A 17713-nucleotide genomic window follows, 5' to 3' on the forward strand; every position below is an offset into this window, starting at 1 on the left:
ACCACCTCACATGCCACTCTGTTGAGGGCTTCCATCATAACTCTCCCCGATGAGTTGGAAGTCCTAATCCAGAGGGTCATCATTTGACTCAGACCTCACTGATGCCTCTTCCCCAGCAGTCCTGAGTGCTGGAGAACTCGGCTGAACCTGCCTCCTCCTGCTGCGGACACGTGTCTGTGCAGTGACCATCAGATTGTGAACCCGAGCCTGCTCCAGATTTAGCTCCTACTGAGGTGTGTGTCTGCGCTGTTGGAGGGTGTGGATGAGCGCTGTGACAGGTCTTCCAGCTCTTCAGTGGAGGAGGTGTCCTCTTTGCTGGAGATGGGGAACTGGATTGAGCCGAGGGTCACTTGGCAGAGCTCCCTGCGAACCAAAGTAAAGATGATTAGTGCATAGCAGCAGAGTCAAAAACAGGAGAGAGAGCACTCACAGCTACATTGAGCGAGGGATGATGAGGTGCAAAATCCTCACGTGGGTGTCTGTTGTCGACCCCACCTTTGCCACAGTCACAGTCCACCAGTCAATGCAATGGCATGCTCCTCAAAGTGAGTGAAGGGTCTAATGTGGGCCACTCCAACCACCCCCCCCCCAACAAATCTGGGACCTCTCCTGTTGTGAGCCTGCTTCTCTTGCTTGAAAACAGATGAAGAGAGTGCGAGCAGGATGCATGGTACTGCATGGAATGTTTGTGTGGTGAGCGGAGCCATGGACAGGATGAGGATGTGAGCTCCAGAGGATATGAGGTTGAAGGAGATGTGAGGGTGTGTCTGTCAGTTAGCTGTGTTGTCCCTTTAGGTGTGAGATCGCTGTGATTTGTAATGGTTTTTTGAGTGTGTGAGAGTGATGAGGTAAGTGACTTACCCTGGCAGAACGGATGAGAGCATTTATCCTCTTCCTGTACTGGATGGATGTCCTCTTGTGCAGGGTATTGGCGCTGACCACCACTGCTACTGTGTCCCACTTGCTTGCTGGTCTTCACCCAGAACAGGGGATAGAGGGCTTCACTGTAGGCCTCCACTGTGTCCAGTAGGCGCTCGAGGGAGGTGTCGCTAAATCTGGGAGCAGCATGTTTCTTCCATTTGCCAGTCATCATTTCCCAGCAGCTTCCTAACCCTGCAAGAGTGCTAGCTCTGAGCAGGTGCACCCTTTAAATATGGCGTCTGGTTTACTGAAGGCCTGAAATAACAGCAGGGTAGCCAAATCAGAGGATGCCCGCCAGTGACCTGGCGTATTTTCCAGGAATGCATAATTAATGAGATGGGATTGGGATGATACGGCATGAAAACCCGCCATTGCTGCCCACAGGTAAAATGTCCTTTTTCCCGTCCACTACCGCACTTAGTGCAAATCTGGGACGATTCTGCCAAATGTCTTTTTTAAAATCCCCCTGGCAGCTGGAGAAGAAAGATCACATCACAGGCCAACCCTTTATATGATTTAAGCATATATTTTCTCAGCAGAACTGAGAACAAACAGTTTAGGGAGAAGACTCAAGTGGGGTCCACCCTATCTCCTTTTCTCTCCAATACACCTGGGAAATTTCAAGCCCTATTTGCTTACTGTGATCACCTAGGGATGCCCTGTTGCAGACACAGATTTCTTTCAAGAATCCAACCCAGCACTACCATCTTCCAAAAAACAACAAACTCAGTCATTTATATCTTTAAATCTTAAACATTGAGATCAGCGAATGCAGCTTCAATCTAGCTGAGTTACCAAACTACAGACTATACTCTTTTACATTTTTTATGAACTCTAATTTGGCTAACCTATCCTTCCTCATTCTGTGATCTGTATTTGTGTGTGTGTGAACTTGGTGGGTGTGTGTGTGTGTGTGTGTGAACTTGGTGGGTGTGTGTATGTGTGTGTGAGAAAGTATTTTATTATTTTTACTTAGATCAGTTTGTGTATAATAAAGCTAATCTCTTTCTTTGTCAAACTTAAGAAAATCTGCCCTATAGGTTCCTTTATGATCAGAGTTCAGGAATTGCAGAACTGCAATCCGCATCAGCCCACACCCTTATCCTGGGCTGATGAAAATTAAGGGTGTCAGGAATCCTGGAATTGGGATCCACCTGTCATTTTAAAAAGTGCATGGAATCTCCCCGATTCTGTAAAAATCCAGCAATTTTGCTCCTTCAATGATCACCAACCAAAAGTAGGTCTTTGAAACTTCTAGAGCCATGAGGAGCAGGATTACTCTTCTGTCCCTGTAGAAGTAATGTCCAATTCCCCCATTGTCTGCTGCAACCAATACTGCCACCTTACATAAATGATTTGAGGGCTGCTTCCTGCAAAGCAGGTGGCCTATGGAGGTGTAGAGCAGTCCCAGCATCTCACCCAGAGTATGCAGATGAAGCTTAAGGGCCCAATTTCTATTAATCCTCAGACCTCTTGCTACCCCACTATGTTTGGGCTCTGAGTTCAAATGTCCTAAATGGTATCATCAGCAGTAAGGTCTTCATTAAACAAGCAACTACGCCTTCACATAACTTCCAGCACCTGTGACAAATTAATCACAGCTCTTACAGACAGATTAAAATAGAATCCACAATTTTTAGCTCTTTATTTATCTGGGTTAAAATGTATTTTAATCCATCTGTAACATTAATGTATAGATGGTTTGTATTGAGCCTTGCCAAGATTTTAAAATAGTATTTTATTTTAGTTACTCAACACTATCTTGGCTTGAATGTACATTTATAGCAAAGACAAAGGTGATACAAAAGAAGCAAGCCATACTAATGTATTCCTTAGCATCTTTTTAAATTTACTAGGACCATTTCTTACTTTGCGAGTAATAAGGTTCAATGAATGATTGTTAAGTGCTTAAGAAATAAAAGTTTACTTATTTTCAATATACCACAATATAATTTATCAAATTCTTGTACATTTAACTAGATCTGTGTTCTTCAAAGTGCTAACAAATGTCTGCATGATATGTAAGGTAAATCACCAATGAGTAACTCTTGTTAATGAGCATGCTGTGCTGCTAAACTCTTTATTTTGTACAACTCTGAATGATGAAAGAAATTCAGTTTAGATAAAAGCTGTGTAGAACTAATCTAGAGTAATTGATGTGCAGTCAGTGGGGTGCATAAGGGGCCTATAGCCCCCTTAAATCAAATAAGCAGGAGAAAATTGAGTACACTCTATCGGTAAGCACAAGGGGCCACATTTCCTTCTGCTTGCAAAGAATTGGTTTTTACAAAAAAAAAAATTACAGTGGTGCAATAATGCTAGTTCGCTGTTTCATCCATGTTTATGCTCCTCTAAGAGTTGCAGCTGTTAAAATTGGCTCATGGAAATAAGCAAGAATCACAGATATTTGCTTTATAGAGGCCAGTGTTGAAAGACTTTGGTAGATTACCCAGAGGTATTTAAAGGAAATTGAGTGGTGAACTTCAGGTCATGCCTGGCATTAGTCAGGCATGAAAGAGTTCACTGATGCACAGAATGAGTGGATTAGGCATTTTCAGGTATCTACTAGTACAGCAGGAGATGAGGATGATCCAGGAGTACAGACATTAAGGAGGTTAGCCTTGAAGAACAAGCCATACAGATAGAAGAACCAGTCCTTCTGTCACTGGCATAGTGTGACTACATTATGTATGACCTATAATGTGCACTGCAACAATTCAACAAGATTATTTATCAACAGTTTCCTCCCCAGAAGCAAGACTAACAAGAGCTGTAATGTTGTTGGAACGCCATCACTTCCAAGTTCCCTTCCAAGTCACAGACAATCCTGACTTGAGACATTTCTTCATCATTGGATTGATATCCTGGAACTCCCTACCACAGCATTGTGGGAGTAATATCATCTCAGGTGTGGCTCAAGAAGGTCCAACAGTACCTTCCCAGTGCAACAGGTGATAGGCAATAAGTTGGTCATGCTGGTGTCACTCACATCCAGAGAATAAATAAAAGAAATAGAATAAGATGAAACTTAAAAAAGAATATTAATGCAAATGGGAAAGACAGGGGAAACATTAATTGACAAACTAGACCAACTGCAAGAGGATAAATCCCCCCAGGTCTGTAGATTATGCTCTCACACATACTCAAGGAAAATAGGCAAGAGATAACAGAGGCACTTGTTTAAAATAAAAGTTTCATAGGAGAGGGGATAGTGCCAGAGGACTGGCAGAATGCTAATGCTGTTCTTATATACAAAAAGGGAGATAGAACAAAACCTGGGAACCATGGACCAGTCAGTTTAAAGCCAATGGTAGGATGGTGGAATTTATACAAAAGAAATGATGGAAAAGCATCTAGAGATTGGAAATATAATTTTAACAAAATAGGAAGCATGGAGTCCAAAATTCACGCTTAGCTAACCTGATAGAATTTTGTTATGAGGCAATGAAAAGGTTGGACAAGAGTAATACAGTAGATGTCATATATTTGGGTTTTGAAAAGGCCTTTGATAAAGTATTATGCAGTAGGCTCAAGCTTGGTCAGGGTACAAATGGTAGAATGGATAACAAATTGGCTGAAAAGTGGAAAACAGAGAGTACAGGTAATGGGTAGTAATTCTAACCAGAGGGAAGTAGAAAGTCATGGATCAGTGATGTGACCAATGTTACTTGTAATTTACGTAAATGATTTGGAAATAGTAACCCAATATCAAAATCTGCAGATGATACCAAACTATAGCTAGGAAGAATGCGAGATAACACCAGGTGAAATTAGAAAACTTGTAGACTGGGTAGTTAAATGGCAAATTAACTGTAAATTAGGTAAATGAGAGGTGATGTAGTTTGGTAGGAAAAATATTATCTATGCTTTAGAAAATAAGAAACTGAATTAGGTAGATGATTTACAGATGAACAAATCTTTAAAAACAGCCCCACAGATCATCAAAGCAATTTAAAATGCTAACAAACCAATGGAATTTATTTCCAAGGGTACAGAATTCAACCATTGTGAAGTTATGTTAAACTTGTATAGGTTTCTGGTTGGGCAACACTTAGGAATACTGTGCATCATTTTACTCTCCATACTATAAAAAAACATAAAAATACTAGAGCAGGTACAAAAAAATATTTGCAAGAATGGACCCAGAATTGAAAGACTACAGGTATCAGGAAGAATTGGACAGATTTTTGCTTTAGGAAAGAGAAGACTTAGAGGTGAGCTGATGGGGGTCTTTAAAATTATAAATGAGTTGGACAGAGTAAATGGTGAGAGAGTGTTTCTACTCAGGGAGAATTCAAAACTAGTGGAAACAAATACAAGGTAGTTATTAATAAATCCAATGAGGAAATGAGATATTTCTTTACTTGAAGATTAGATGGAATAAATGTAACTCATTGCAATTGTTTGGTTATGTAGGCTAGAAGGCAAGGGTGAGAAAATGTACATATTCACCTTTAATTGATTCTTAACAAACTGAAAGAAAATTTATCTTTCAGTAAAGTAGAACAGTCTCTGGATAAATTATAAGATTGTGAGCAAATATTACAGAATTATTATTCTACTAATGCAGTAAATTACTATACATTAATACCTTACCCTATAATCATTATTGCTTACTGCAGTAAAGAAATACTTTGCAGAATCATTTACCTTTTAAGCAAAATACACAAAAGTCACAACAATTACAACTTAAGATGGTACGTTTGTTCCAAAGAAACAGAAATTAGAAAATGCCTTTCAGTGTTGGGGTTTATAGAATTAAAATCAATTTGGAAAGGAAAACATTTTTACAGCTTCTTTAACAGTGTAAAATGTTATAATATCTCATTGGAGTGTTATCAAATAAAATTTGACACCGAGTCACAAAAGGCAATATTAGGGTTGATGACCAAATGCTTTGTCAAAGAGATATGTTTTAAAGGAGGAAACAGGTGCAGAGATGAGGAAATATTTAGGGAGGCAATTCCAGAACTTAGGGCCTAGGGCAGCTGAAGGTATGGCCACCATTGGTGGAGCGATTAAAGTGGTGATGCACTAAAGTCCAGAATTGGAGAAGCACTGATATCTCGGAGGATTGTATGGTTGAAGGAGTTTCCAGAGATAAGGAGGGCCAAGGCAACAGAGGAATTTGAAAACAAGGATGAGAATTTTAAAATTGAGGTGCTGCTCAACCAGAAGCCAATGTATTTCAGAGAACACAGAGATGATGAGTGAACAGGGCTTGGTGCGAGTTATGAAGGAGTTGAAGGTTATGGAGGATGCAAGACAGCCAGTACTGCATTGGAATAGTTAAGTCTAGAATTAACAAAGGCATGGACAAAGAGTTTCAGCAGCAGATGAGCTGAAGCATGGGCAGAGTTGGGCGCTGTTACAGAGTTGGAAGTAGGTGATTAGTGATGGTGGGAATATTTAGTCGGAAGCTCATCTAGGGGTCAAGTATGACATGAAGATTGTGAACAATCTAGTTTGCTATCAGACTGTTTCCAGGGAGGGGAATGGAGTTGGTGGGTAGGCAACAGAGTGTGTGGTAGGGAGCTGAAGTCAATGGCTTTGGTCTTCACAATACTTAGTTAGAGGAAATTTCTGCTCATCCAGTATAGATAGAGACAGTACAAGGATTGAGAGAGAGTTGTGAATAGGGATGGGTGCTGTCAGTCCTCATAAAAGGTGGAATCTAATCCCATCCCCCCACCATTCTCCCCAAGAATGGACTGGGAGTGATGGGGTGGGGGGAGGGGGTGAGGGAGCAGTAGAGTTGGGAGGAGGCTGGCAGAGGCTGTCACCATCCTGACTACATTCCCCCCCCCCCCCCCCCCCCCCCCCAATTAAGTCAGGGCCGGGGAGAGTTGAGGATGGCCTTTCAGCCTAACAGCAAATTGAGGCCATTAATCGGGCATACACGACACGGAGAGGCCACCCAGTAAAAGTCATCAGCCTCCCCATGCTCAGGTGGGGCCCTCCTCATCAGGCACCTTGTGGCCAATAGAAGACTCCCCAGTGGTGAGGGCACCTATCAGCGCGAGGGTCTGCCTATTGAACCCCCCCCACTCCCCCGCCACCTCACCAGGGCCTGCCTGACTAGCCCTGGCAAACCCTACCAACTTACCTGCACTCCGGGGCCTCCTCCATACTGGCTGCTTCAGGGTCTGCTGTATTTCCAGCAACAGTCCCTGCTCCTGTCAAGGACTGAAGGGCTGCCAGCCCTGTGTCTTCTGGCAGCTCTTGGAGGCAAGTCCTCCATCCTTAAAGGCAAAGGAGCCATGACGGGAGGCAGTTAACTGCCTGACTGACATTGAATTCCATTGGAGCTTCTGAAAATGGTTGCTGTGAGGTTGCCCCCAGCTTTCTGGCCAGTGGGCAGGGTGACCACCACGGCCATTAAATTCAGTACATAGAACCAGACATGTTTTCACACTCTTTCATCTTTTGCTTTCCATCTGGATATGCTTTTCTTCTATAAAGAGGAGTAATTTAATGCAGGATTTTTATAACAAAGGAATATAGTTTTCATGAATTTCATTATTTTATACAGATTTGTTCCTTTTTATGGAAATACTGTTTGTCTACTGGCACTTAGTGAAAAATCTGAACCATTTAAAAGGTATTTAATTTTAAGATTTTGTTCAAAATATAAGAGTTGAGACATAAGGGGTTTCTGCAATCTTTGTTTTTAATTCTTTTCATTATCCCTTAAAACTCAAAGGTACATCAGTCACTGATGTTCTTTAAGAAACTGTAAGTATGGTCAAATTAAAAACAGACCAAGGATCACATTGCATGTCAGGCTACTCTGACCTTGGTGCCATTTTCTAAAATTTTTAAAGCACACCCCTACACATAATTTCTTTACAAATTATGCATGAATCTGCAGGAAAATTCTCATGCAGTGGTTTAAATTAGGCTTGGTGCTCTTTTAATTCTCCAAAAATATTGGCTGTATACAAAATATACATTTCTTTTTTTTTACTTATTCACTTTATAGTTAATAATCTTTAGATAGGAATGCAATTTATTCAAACAAATGGGGTATAAATACAAAAATTCAGCTAAGAATTTTGGCATATGCATATTGCACATCTGCAGTAGATTAATACAAATTTCCAGCAAAAAAAAGATCAGATTAATTTGTGGCCATGGCTGTTTTAAGATTTTCCTTGAAAATATGCCTGTGAAATGTTACAAATGTTCAGAGCATGGACGAATTTGCTTGCAGCCTGGAATTTTTTAACAAAGCAATGTGACACAACCAGCATAGCCTACCATAATAGGCTCTTTAACTGATTCCAGGTGCTGGAAGTGAAAATAGACTGAGGGGAGATGGGGGAGATAAAAGCTCATTTAAAAAATGAAGACAAAATTAGCTTGTAATCAAACTATGGACTTTAGATTGTTTGTGACCTACTTGGAGATGAATTGCAATTTCTGATGTGGTAAAAATGATAAATGTAAATTACATTCTCAAAACACCTTCACAATATATTTATCTAGGAACTAGTTCTTGTTTAAGTTTTTTCATCACTGCCAAACATGTCAGTAAGTTGTACAGTTTGAAATTTCGAAAATAAATCTGTTTTATTAAATAGATAAACATAGGTTATCTGGTATTTTATATTTAGAATGTATCAGATATTATTGAACTCTAATACCTAGAAATGTTAGGTTGAATTGGTCTTTCAAGCTGAAAAATATGTAAATCTGTGTTCCTTTGCTTAAATAACCTCTAAAAAGATATAGAATTGGATTTATCCTAATTTCTATGCAGCAGAGGTTTTCGTTCCTCTAACTTTTCCGCTCCTTGGCCATATGTCAAACATCCTCCTAACCACATGAAGCCAGCCATCTGATCCTAGTTTACAAATCACACCTCAAGTAAGACTGGTGCATGCCAGGAAGAGTGCTTTTCTCTTGTTTATTCTGAACAGCGCTTTTGCTGTCTGCTGCAGCTGTTGTACTTACTTTTTGCCATTCTTCTACGTGCCAGCTATAATGCAAACATTCTCCAGTTTGACAGCGCTGGATTGAAGCAGGTTTCGTAGATTGGCTGCAGTGAGAATCTTCAATGCTCTGGTTTGCGATCTGACAGAAGACTTCTCGTTGCTGAATTCCACTTCCACATAAAGCTGAGCACTGCAGAATTTGAAAAGGTAAGTGTCGGTATGAAACCTATTGTACCTTAATGCAAATTTAATTTAAGCTTTCTTTATTAAATTGTCTATATTATGCTCCTTCATAAACTAAAATTGCTGATTCTTCACTGTATTAACAGGGTACATCTGGTCAACAGAAGCATACTGTATTACTATTCGCACTATAACATTTGAATGTGACAATAGTGCCTGGAAGACAGAACTAATCTGAGAAAATTCAAGCACTATTTATAAACAAAATAATATTATGATAACTTTATAATTTATAACGTAGTTATATTTTATCTTAAGGTAAGAAATCTAAGTATATTATTTCACATTACGCACAAGTATTTGGTGCAGCATTATTCATTTGCCTTTATGAAGTCTATTTTTAAAAACAGTACTGGTATGGTTTGACCAGGGTCCTACACAGCCTTTTGCCCTTTTGCAGAACTCTTGGCTTTTGGGCAGAACAAAACTCAATTCGTTAAAATCAGCAAAGCAAACTTCTGGATGTTAACCATGTACTTCAAAATGAATTAAATTAATAAACACTAGAATAACTTACATCAATAGTTAAGAGCACTTACTTAAATTACTTCAGCAACTTGCAATCACTGCTGTAATTTATATCAGTCAGGAATCTGGGAACCCTGCCCAGTACGTGGGGGAGGGTAAAAATACTTTTTGGTCTTTTTGCTGTAGCAACAAAAATCTTTCTGAAGTAAGAGTCTGTTAAGCCACATAAAACCTATCTAGTCTACAACCTTTTTGGAACAATTAAAATTCAAGTTATTCTAAATGTTGCAAGTAGAACACATTTTGTTTTCTGATTTGCGTTAACATTATGACATGCCCTATGGTCTTTACTTTTCAAAGTACTAATGACACTTTGAATTTATTGATAGATTAGCTTTACCAGTAACTTTCCTTGAAACTGTAGGAATTGTACATCAGAAAGTCGTCCACTTGTCTAAGTCAAAAGTAAAAGTAGCACGGGTTTCTTCAGAAAAGTTTAAACAGGATGTTTAAAAAGTGTAAATAGTAAATGGTACTGATTTGCTTCAAACTGTATTTAAACCAGAAAGTCCATATTTAATTTCAAAGTCATATATGGTATCCAGCTGTGCATGTGTCAAGTTCTATTTTCCTTTTGCTCAAATAATGGATGAAATATGTATGTTCCATCGTAACTCTCAACCTGCTATAAAAAAAACCACGGGAATTGTGAAATATACATTTCCTGAGAATGCATTTTCATTAGCATTGAAGAAAAAACAGCAATCAATTTGAATCTCCAATAGGATCTGGGGCTGGATTTTATGGTCCCTGGCAGCGTGTATTTTTGGCAGGGTTGGGGAGGGGAGCACGTAAAATATGATGTGTGGGTAGCCCACCTCCTTCCCACCCTCTCCCGACCTGGTCCCCATAATACGGGGCATGGGTATTAATGATCACTTAAGGACTTTAATCTGCCTCCGCTGCCATACCAAGCTGGGCAATAGAAGGCAGGTGAGAGTAAGGGCAAGAAGGAAATGGGTGGTACATCCTTTGGGAGTTGCCCTGCTGTGCATCAGGAGCAATACTTAAGATAGTATCCAAACCCCTCATTTTGTGCCTGCTTACGTGGCCTCCAAAACTCCATCCCCCCACAACTGGCCAGGATGCTGATCCCTCCCCACCCAAAAGGTGCGGGACTTACCTGGGTCCAGTTGCCACTGATCTTCTTCGTGGGACTGTTTGCTGAGTTCTGGCGCTGCTGGGAACTACAAAAGCTGCTGGCCAATCAGATTGCTGGCAGCTCAAGGGTGAGACTTCTTTCCACTGAGGGACGGAAGCCCCACTCTCAGGTAGTTAAGGTCACTCACAGCATCTTATTGCTGCGGGGCTAAAATCAGAAACTGACTGACTTTTCTAAAGGGGGGAGCAAGCAATATCACCCCCTCTCCCTGCACACCCCCATAAAATTCAGCCCCTAGTTTCCATGTTGGAATATTTATTGATCCATGTGTAGAACACTGAGTATTTGGGGCAAATACTGTGACAAATATTGTGACATTTGCGAAAAACTCAATTTACGAATATGACCTCACATGCCCTCATCCCTATGCAATACATTTTGTGTAGGCAAGGTTATCAAGGAATATGGAACAAAGACATGTAATTGGAGTTGAGGTACAGATTAGCCAAGATCTAATTGAATGGCAGAACAGCTTTAATGGGCTGAATGGCTTACTCCCATTCATATATTCCACCATACCAGTAGACATACATATGTATGCTTTGCTTTGAGGATGCAGATGCTGTGCCATGATAATGCTAGTGTATGTTCAGGCGCCACTGGGAATGCTGTTACATTCAGAACAGATATTAAATTCTAATGCTAAATTGTCTGTGAAAAGATATCTCACCATTAGCAGCGCATAGCTGAAATTCGTGGTCAATGTGCCTGTGATTTTCTGATACATGCACTTTGTTCCATGTGAATTTATGTGCTTAGGCAGAAACAGAAAAGCGAAGTGGCTCAGTGGGTGGGGGGTTGTGCGGGGGTGGACAGGCACAGACCTGATTGGCACAGCCATTTTACATGGGCGGGCCAATTAAGGCCCGCCCAGCATGTCACGCGCCCAGAAGCGCTGAGCACTCCCTGCACGAGAGAGCACAGAAATCTCCCTGAGGCACAGAGGTGCCTCAGGGAGATAAGTTTTAAAAGGTTAATAAAGTGGAGAAATAATTTTTATGACATGTCCCCTCATGTGAAACTGCCACATGAGCTGGGACATGTGCATTAATTTTAATAAAAATTTGTGTGAAAATTTAAAATCATTCTTGAAGCTCATCCCGACAGTGGATGAGGTTCCATGAAAAACTTGAAGGCCTACTGGGCTCTTCGCCTGCCCACCAACCTTAAGGTTGGACGGGCAGCTCAGGTAATTGCTTAATTGTCTTTTTAAATGGCCTTAATAGGCCTCTGACAATTTGGTGGGCGTGTAGCCAAATCGACTGCGTGCCTGCCGAACCGAAAATCTAAATGATGTGCGGTGACGTCGGGAAGCATGCCTGACGTCACCCCACATCATTTTATGCCTCAGTGAGTGGGCCCCGCCCTTGCTCGCCGAGCCGAAGATTCAGGCCAGTGTGTTAGTTGTCACAGAAACTGTACCATGAAAAGTGCAAAATTGCAAGTAATGTGATTTTAAGAGAAGTGAAAAATGAAATAAAATAGGCAAAGAAACAATACAAAAATAGATTAGCAACTTACATAAAATGTTCAATTTCATATTGTATGAAATAAACAGATAAAAAACTGATTTCAAAAACTTGTATTTTTATCAAGCCCATAATATATTGTAAAGAAAATGTTGCAATGCTCGATTAACATACATAATGCCTATAATTTCCTGAATTTCATGCATAAGTTACACCAACATTTACATTGGTTTCTGCATCACTCTTGCCAGTGTGAACTTAAGGCAAAATTTCCTGCAGTGCTTATTTGTCTGTGCTGGAACATAGAAACCAGCATAAAACAAGTGTAAATGATGTGCTTTTATCGGGACAATGGCAAGTGAGCAGATATGTTCTGTTATGGCACCTTACATGTAGGCTTTTTGCTTTGGCTGTTAACTTTTCCTCTTCCATTATTATAAGAAAGGCAGCATTGCAGGTTCACAAAGTGACTAAAACTGCTAATAGAGCACTAGGACTTGTTTCTAGCAGTTTGGAATTCAAAAAGAGTGAAATTTTGTTAAACTTGTGTAGGACACTGGTCAAACCATACTTAAAGAATATGGTATACAGTTCTGATTTCCATACTACAGAAAGGACATCAAAGCACTGGAGAGAGCGTGAAAAAGATTTACAAGGATGATACCCAAGAGATTACAGCTACTGGGAAAGACTGAACATGTTGTGGCATTATACATTAGAAAAGCCAAAACCTATTGAGGTGATGCACCTGACAAAGGTCTTTAAATTTATGAATGTGTTGGACAAGGTAGGTGTAGAGAGATTGCTGGGATTGGATTTTGCAAGGGCCCCAGGGAGTAGGCTGAGAGGTAGGGGAGGTGGGGGCAAGGGGTAAAATCAGTGAGCTAGTGGCAGTGGCATGTCCATTACCTTCCCACCACTGCTGGCATTTTACCAGTGACAGGGAAAGTGGTGGATGGCCTAGCTGACATCAGGCTGAAGGCCCTTAAGTGGCCAATTAAGAGCCACATGGGCCTCTTCCTGCCGACACTGGTGGGTGGGCACTTTGCCATCTCGGGAGACCTCAGGTGGCCTCCTTGTGGGCTCGGAAGGGCCCTCAGCCAGCGGTAAGGGCCGCCCCAGCTAATAGATCTCCGTACCCTCATAATCAATGTCCCCTGCCAGTTTTCAGGTGACTTCAGGTTATACTGTACCTAAATCTTTGGGAGTATATATTTATGTAAATCGAAGAATCCTACATGATCTCTTGCATGGGCGATGGAACTATGTAAACAAGAGAGAGTGAGTTTGGTGGGTGGTCTTGAAAGAGGTATAAACAGTCAAGGAAATTTGTGCATCATGATATTTTGGCATAAAGCGAGTGTAAATCAGTTACTCACAAATGTTCTGGGAGGACAAAGGTGCAACACCGATCCTAAGCCAAGAAACATGTATGGAAGTTTAGAGTGAACAACAACCATTGATGTTCTTAACACTGTCTTAATAATGCCTAAAATGTTGTTACATTTAGACTGCAGTGCTTGTTGCGATTGTAAAGGAAATAGATTTTTTTTTAATAAATATAAAAACATAGTTGATATTAACTGCCCCTACAACAGGTGGAAATGAATGGGGAGGAGGGGTGTAAAAATTAAAAATCAGGGAATGTGTTCCCAGCCCGCCATTTTTAAGCCGCAAGTTATGGGGCATATGTGTGCCCTGTCTTTGATAGGCAGAAAACATCATTACAATATTTAAATAGGATTTCCACAGTGCATTTGGAAGCTTGATTTAAATTTTACAACTGCTGGCCGGCTTTCTCAGTGCCCAGGAAATCTGGCACCTAACGGAGACGGATGCAGCTGATTGTAGTAGGTTTGTACATTCCAGAGAACTCTGTGTGGGCCAGGATGAGCAGCAGCACTTTCCCTGGTACACCGTGTGTGTGTACGTGTGTGTATGTGTGGGTGTGGGTGTGGGAAGTGTTTCCTAATTTCACTCATTTTTAAATTTTCTTCGTTTCATCGTCTTTGATATTTGTGCCAGGGGAACTGTTAATGGCTGTGAAACCTGAAAATATGGGAAAGGCAGTGGTCCACAGCAATTGTTTTAAAAAAACTTACCACCTGTTGCTTAGGGTTAGGCCATGGTGACTGTTGAAGAAGAGCAAGCCTGACTCCTGATTTGCAATAACTGGTTTCCAAGGGGGACCTAGACATTCAGCGCCCTGTTTCCATATGTAACGGGCCTAAAGGGTTGTGCACAGGATTCATATGTGCATTTTCTTTATCATGCAACAAAGTTGCCTATTTCACAAATAATTTGTCACCAGAGGGTGAGGATTTATTACATTATAGCCTTTTCTCACAAGGCAATCTGTTTTTCAGAATTAAACATGTTTCTAATGTAAAGTTAGCAATAATATATGGAAACAGCATGTTATTGTGTCAGAACAGGATGTTCTAACTTAGTTCCAATTTAAAATGTGGGAATTAAACTGGTACTTGTAATTTCTAGCTTTTGGAACTCAAACTGTTTTCAATTTAATGGGTTTGCTTCAACCATATTCTGCCATCATATGCTGTACACTCTCACATCTGTCACTGTCATCTTTCCTGTGTTTTATACTTGGGAATAAGCATTTCCTGAGAGAAAACCACAAAAAATTGGCCCAAAATATACTATGTTGCTTCCATGGCTGACTTGGTTGAGTATTGTGTGTACTGGGTCAGAATACATGTATAAAATTAGGCCCTGTATCTCTTGGTCGTTTTTGTTGAACAGGTCACAATGTTTCCTGGTAGAAAGAGCAAGGACCTCTTCACAAGTGCTTGTTATGGTGGGTTTTATGTTTGACCAGGCACTAATGGCACAAGGTGTCCTGGTGGCTGGAGATGGAGAAGTCGGCAGTGAGGTGAAGCCTGAGACGGGCCACCTTGGTGGGATGTTTGAGACCTTCGATGCTAATTTTATTGCAGCACTGCTTCTGTTGCCTTCACTGTTTTGGGGGCCAGACTGATGAAGATCATAGATTGGATAAGGCAGTGAGCAGTCAAGCAGTTGTCAGTACTTGTCATGATGCAGGTGATGTGGACGTGTCCGTGATGTAGTCGAGCAAGTGCCAGCGCTTGAACTGGGTGTTGCTGTGAGGTCTTGTGTTTGTCTCGCTGGTGAAAAAAGGTGATGGTTATAACAGGTCATGTCCGAGACATTTGGTCAGGGGGAGGTCTCCTTTGGCATTTGTTTTCCCTACTCATTCCATGTTTATCGTATCCTTCTGGAGATTCATGTCCTTCCCAACTCTGGCATTGAGATCTCCGAAGAGGATCAGTTTGTCGCCTGCTGGGATTGACCTCAGGCTGGGGATTGCTATAGGTTAGTGTAGAATCCCTCCTTGGTCTTGTCTGTTGTCTCATGTGTAGGAGCATATGCGCTGATGACAGTGGCATGCTTATTCCTCATTAGAGTGAGCTGCTCAGTCATGAGGTGCTTGTTTATCCAAGAGAGGGAGTCGCTGAGGCACCAACAAGCTCATATTTGATGGCAAAGTCCACCTCATGGAGGTGTCATTCACTTCTGGAAAGCCCTTCCAGAGGCCTGTCTCTTTCCTTCTCCTGAAAGAAGTGTCCCACTTAAGGCAGCATTGTCGATGTCCAGGCACTGAGTTCCCGAGCTATGATGGTGGTGCAGTACTTATGTCTGTCACTGTTGGCTTGTCCATGAAGGTCCTGACTTTCCAGGTCCGAAACTTCATTTGGACCAGTGCGTGGAAGGTGCCTGTGTGAGAGTTTTTTGATGTGGCGTGATCATTGCACGCTAACCACCACACAGTCTTGGCAGAACTACCACATGGTCTTGGAGATTGGGCTCTACTGTGAGACATTAGCATGATCTGTGCTGGATGATATGCAGATGCATATGTATCCTGTGCCCAGTAGCAGACTGAAGCTGAAACAGTCGAACCTGTAACCTGACACAGGCTCAAGTAGGAGACAGAAGTCTCTCACTCATTGCAATGGTGGGGGAAAGGCAAGAGACTGACCCAAAATACTTTAAGGGCAGAATTTTTCCCTTGCCAGGCGGGCGTGCACATGACCCAAGTGGGAGAAAAATAGTGTGCGATATTTCAGTTGGCGGGCACAAGCGAGAGGCAGCAGCACACCCGCCGACAATTAAGAGGCCTATTAAGGCCCCTGAATCAATTAATTGAATTGAATTTTTCGCTGGCCATCCAACCTTATGGTTGGCAGATGGGCGAAAAGGCCAAGTGGCCTTTGCACTTTTTGCGGAACCTCATCCACGAGCAGGATGAGGTTTCGACCAGTGATTTTAAAAAAACTTTTAAAACTCATTTTTAACATGTCCCTGCTCACATGAGGGGGCATACTTTCCTTAATTTTAAAATCCTTACTTGTAAAGTTAAAAATCTTCAGCTCGCTGAGGCAGCTCTGCGCCTTCAGGAAGCTTTCAGTGAGTACACCTGTATGCATGCACTGACTTCCACGCTTGCCCTCCTCCATGCTCCCCCGACTAGGCAGCGCTGAGCATTTCAGAGCGCGATTCATGCTGGCTGGCCAAGAAAGATTCATGAAACCCAAGAACTCTCAACCTCTTCTTCTCTGTTTGTGCAGGAAAAGTTATGGCACAATAGGGGACAGAGGGAGAAGACGGGAGGGGCCAGCCCGACTTCAAGTGCTTGATTGGCTTTGAGGACAACAGGGTAATCTGGTCAGCAGGCTGCCTCCACTCATGCTGCGGATGTCGGGGGAGCACTTAGAAGCAGTGTTAGAGAAAGGAAAATTGAGAACTTTTGATTTCACATGTGGTTTATTTGGGATGTATACCTTAAGCCTGTGCATGCCAACTCCGCACCCCCCCCGCCCCCCCCCCAACACACACACCATCTTCTGAAAGACATCCAAGGCTCGTTCTATGTGTCCTAGAATTAGGCATGTGCAGGGAGGCAAAGGTCTTTGCCAAGACCCTTGCGAGCCATATGCAAGAATTCTCCTGCGCATACTGAGCCTTTACCCTTTACATTCTTGTCTGTCCTAGGGCCCTGGCATTGTAAATACTACATGTTGGGGTTCCTCTTCAGTTGTCCAGTTGAGCTGACCTGCATCTCCGCCCACCCCTGATGACCCAACTCTCATGCAGCATCTTGAGAGTTTCACCATGAGGTTCTGCATTGTTGCTTGCAGCAATGGTCATCATCACCTTCACCTTCTAGGCCAAGTCAAATACCTTTCCCCTTCCTCCCTCAAAACTACTGAGACCCCGGGGATCACTTTTTACCTCCCCATTTCAACCGTCCCCCATCACCCTCCGTCCCATGCAGGTGAATGTGGAAATCCCTTACCTTCCTGAGGATCCCTCCCCATTACAATAGACCCACACCCCACAATTCTGCTGATCCCTAGAATTTGCTTCTCATCCAATCTCCCCTCCAACAACCCTCAACATCCCTTCAACTG

At 41.9% G+C, this 17713-nt stretch overlaps 1 protein-coding gene across 3 annotated transcripts in view; it reads right to left on the reverse strand.

Annotated features, from left to right (window-relative positions):
* The window catches only part of LOC121280151 (A disintegrin and metalloproteinase with thrombospondin motifs 9-like), a 325713-nt gene that overhangs the window by 50563 nt on the left and 257437 nt on the right, over positions 1 to 17713 (reverse strand). For all 3 annotated transcript variants that reach the window (XR_005943545.1, XM_041191847.1, XM_041191846.1), the window contains exon 30: positions 8878 to 9048. Coding sequence is in view for 2 of the 3 variants with exons in the window: in XM_041191847.1 (XP_041047781.1) it covers positions 8878 to 9048 (171 nt within the window). In the remaining variant the exon portion in view is untranslated. The remainder of the gene's footprint in view (positions 1 to 8877; positions 9049 to 17713) is intronic.

The sequence above is a fragment of the Carcharodon carcharias genome, chromosome 7 (genome assembly GCF_017639515.1).
Source record: "Carcharodon carcharias isolate sCarCar2 chromosome 7, sCarCar2.pri, whole genome shotgun sequence".
Taxonomy (NCBI): domain Eukaryota; kingdom Metazoa; phylum Chordata; class Chondrichthyes; order Lamniformes; family Lamnidae; genus Carcharodon; species Carcharodon carcharias.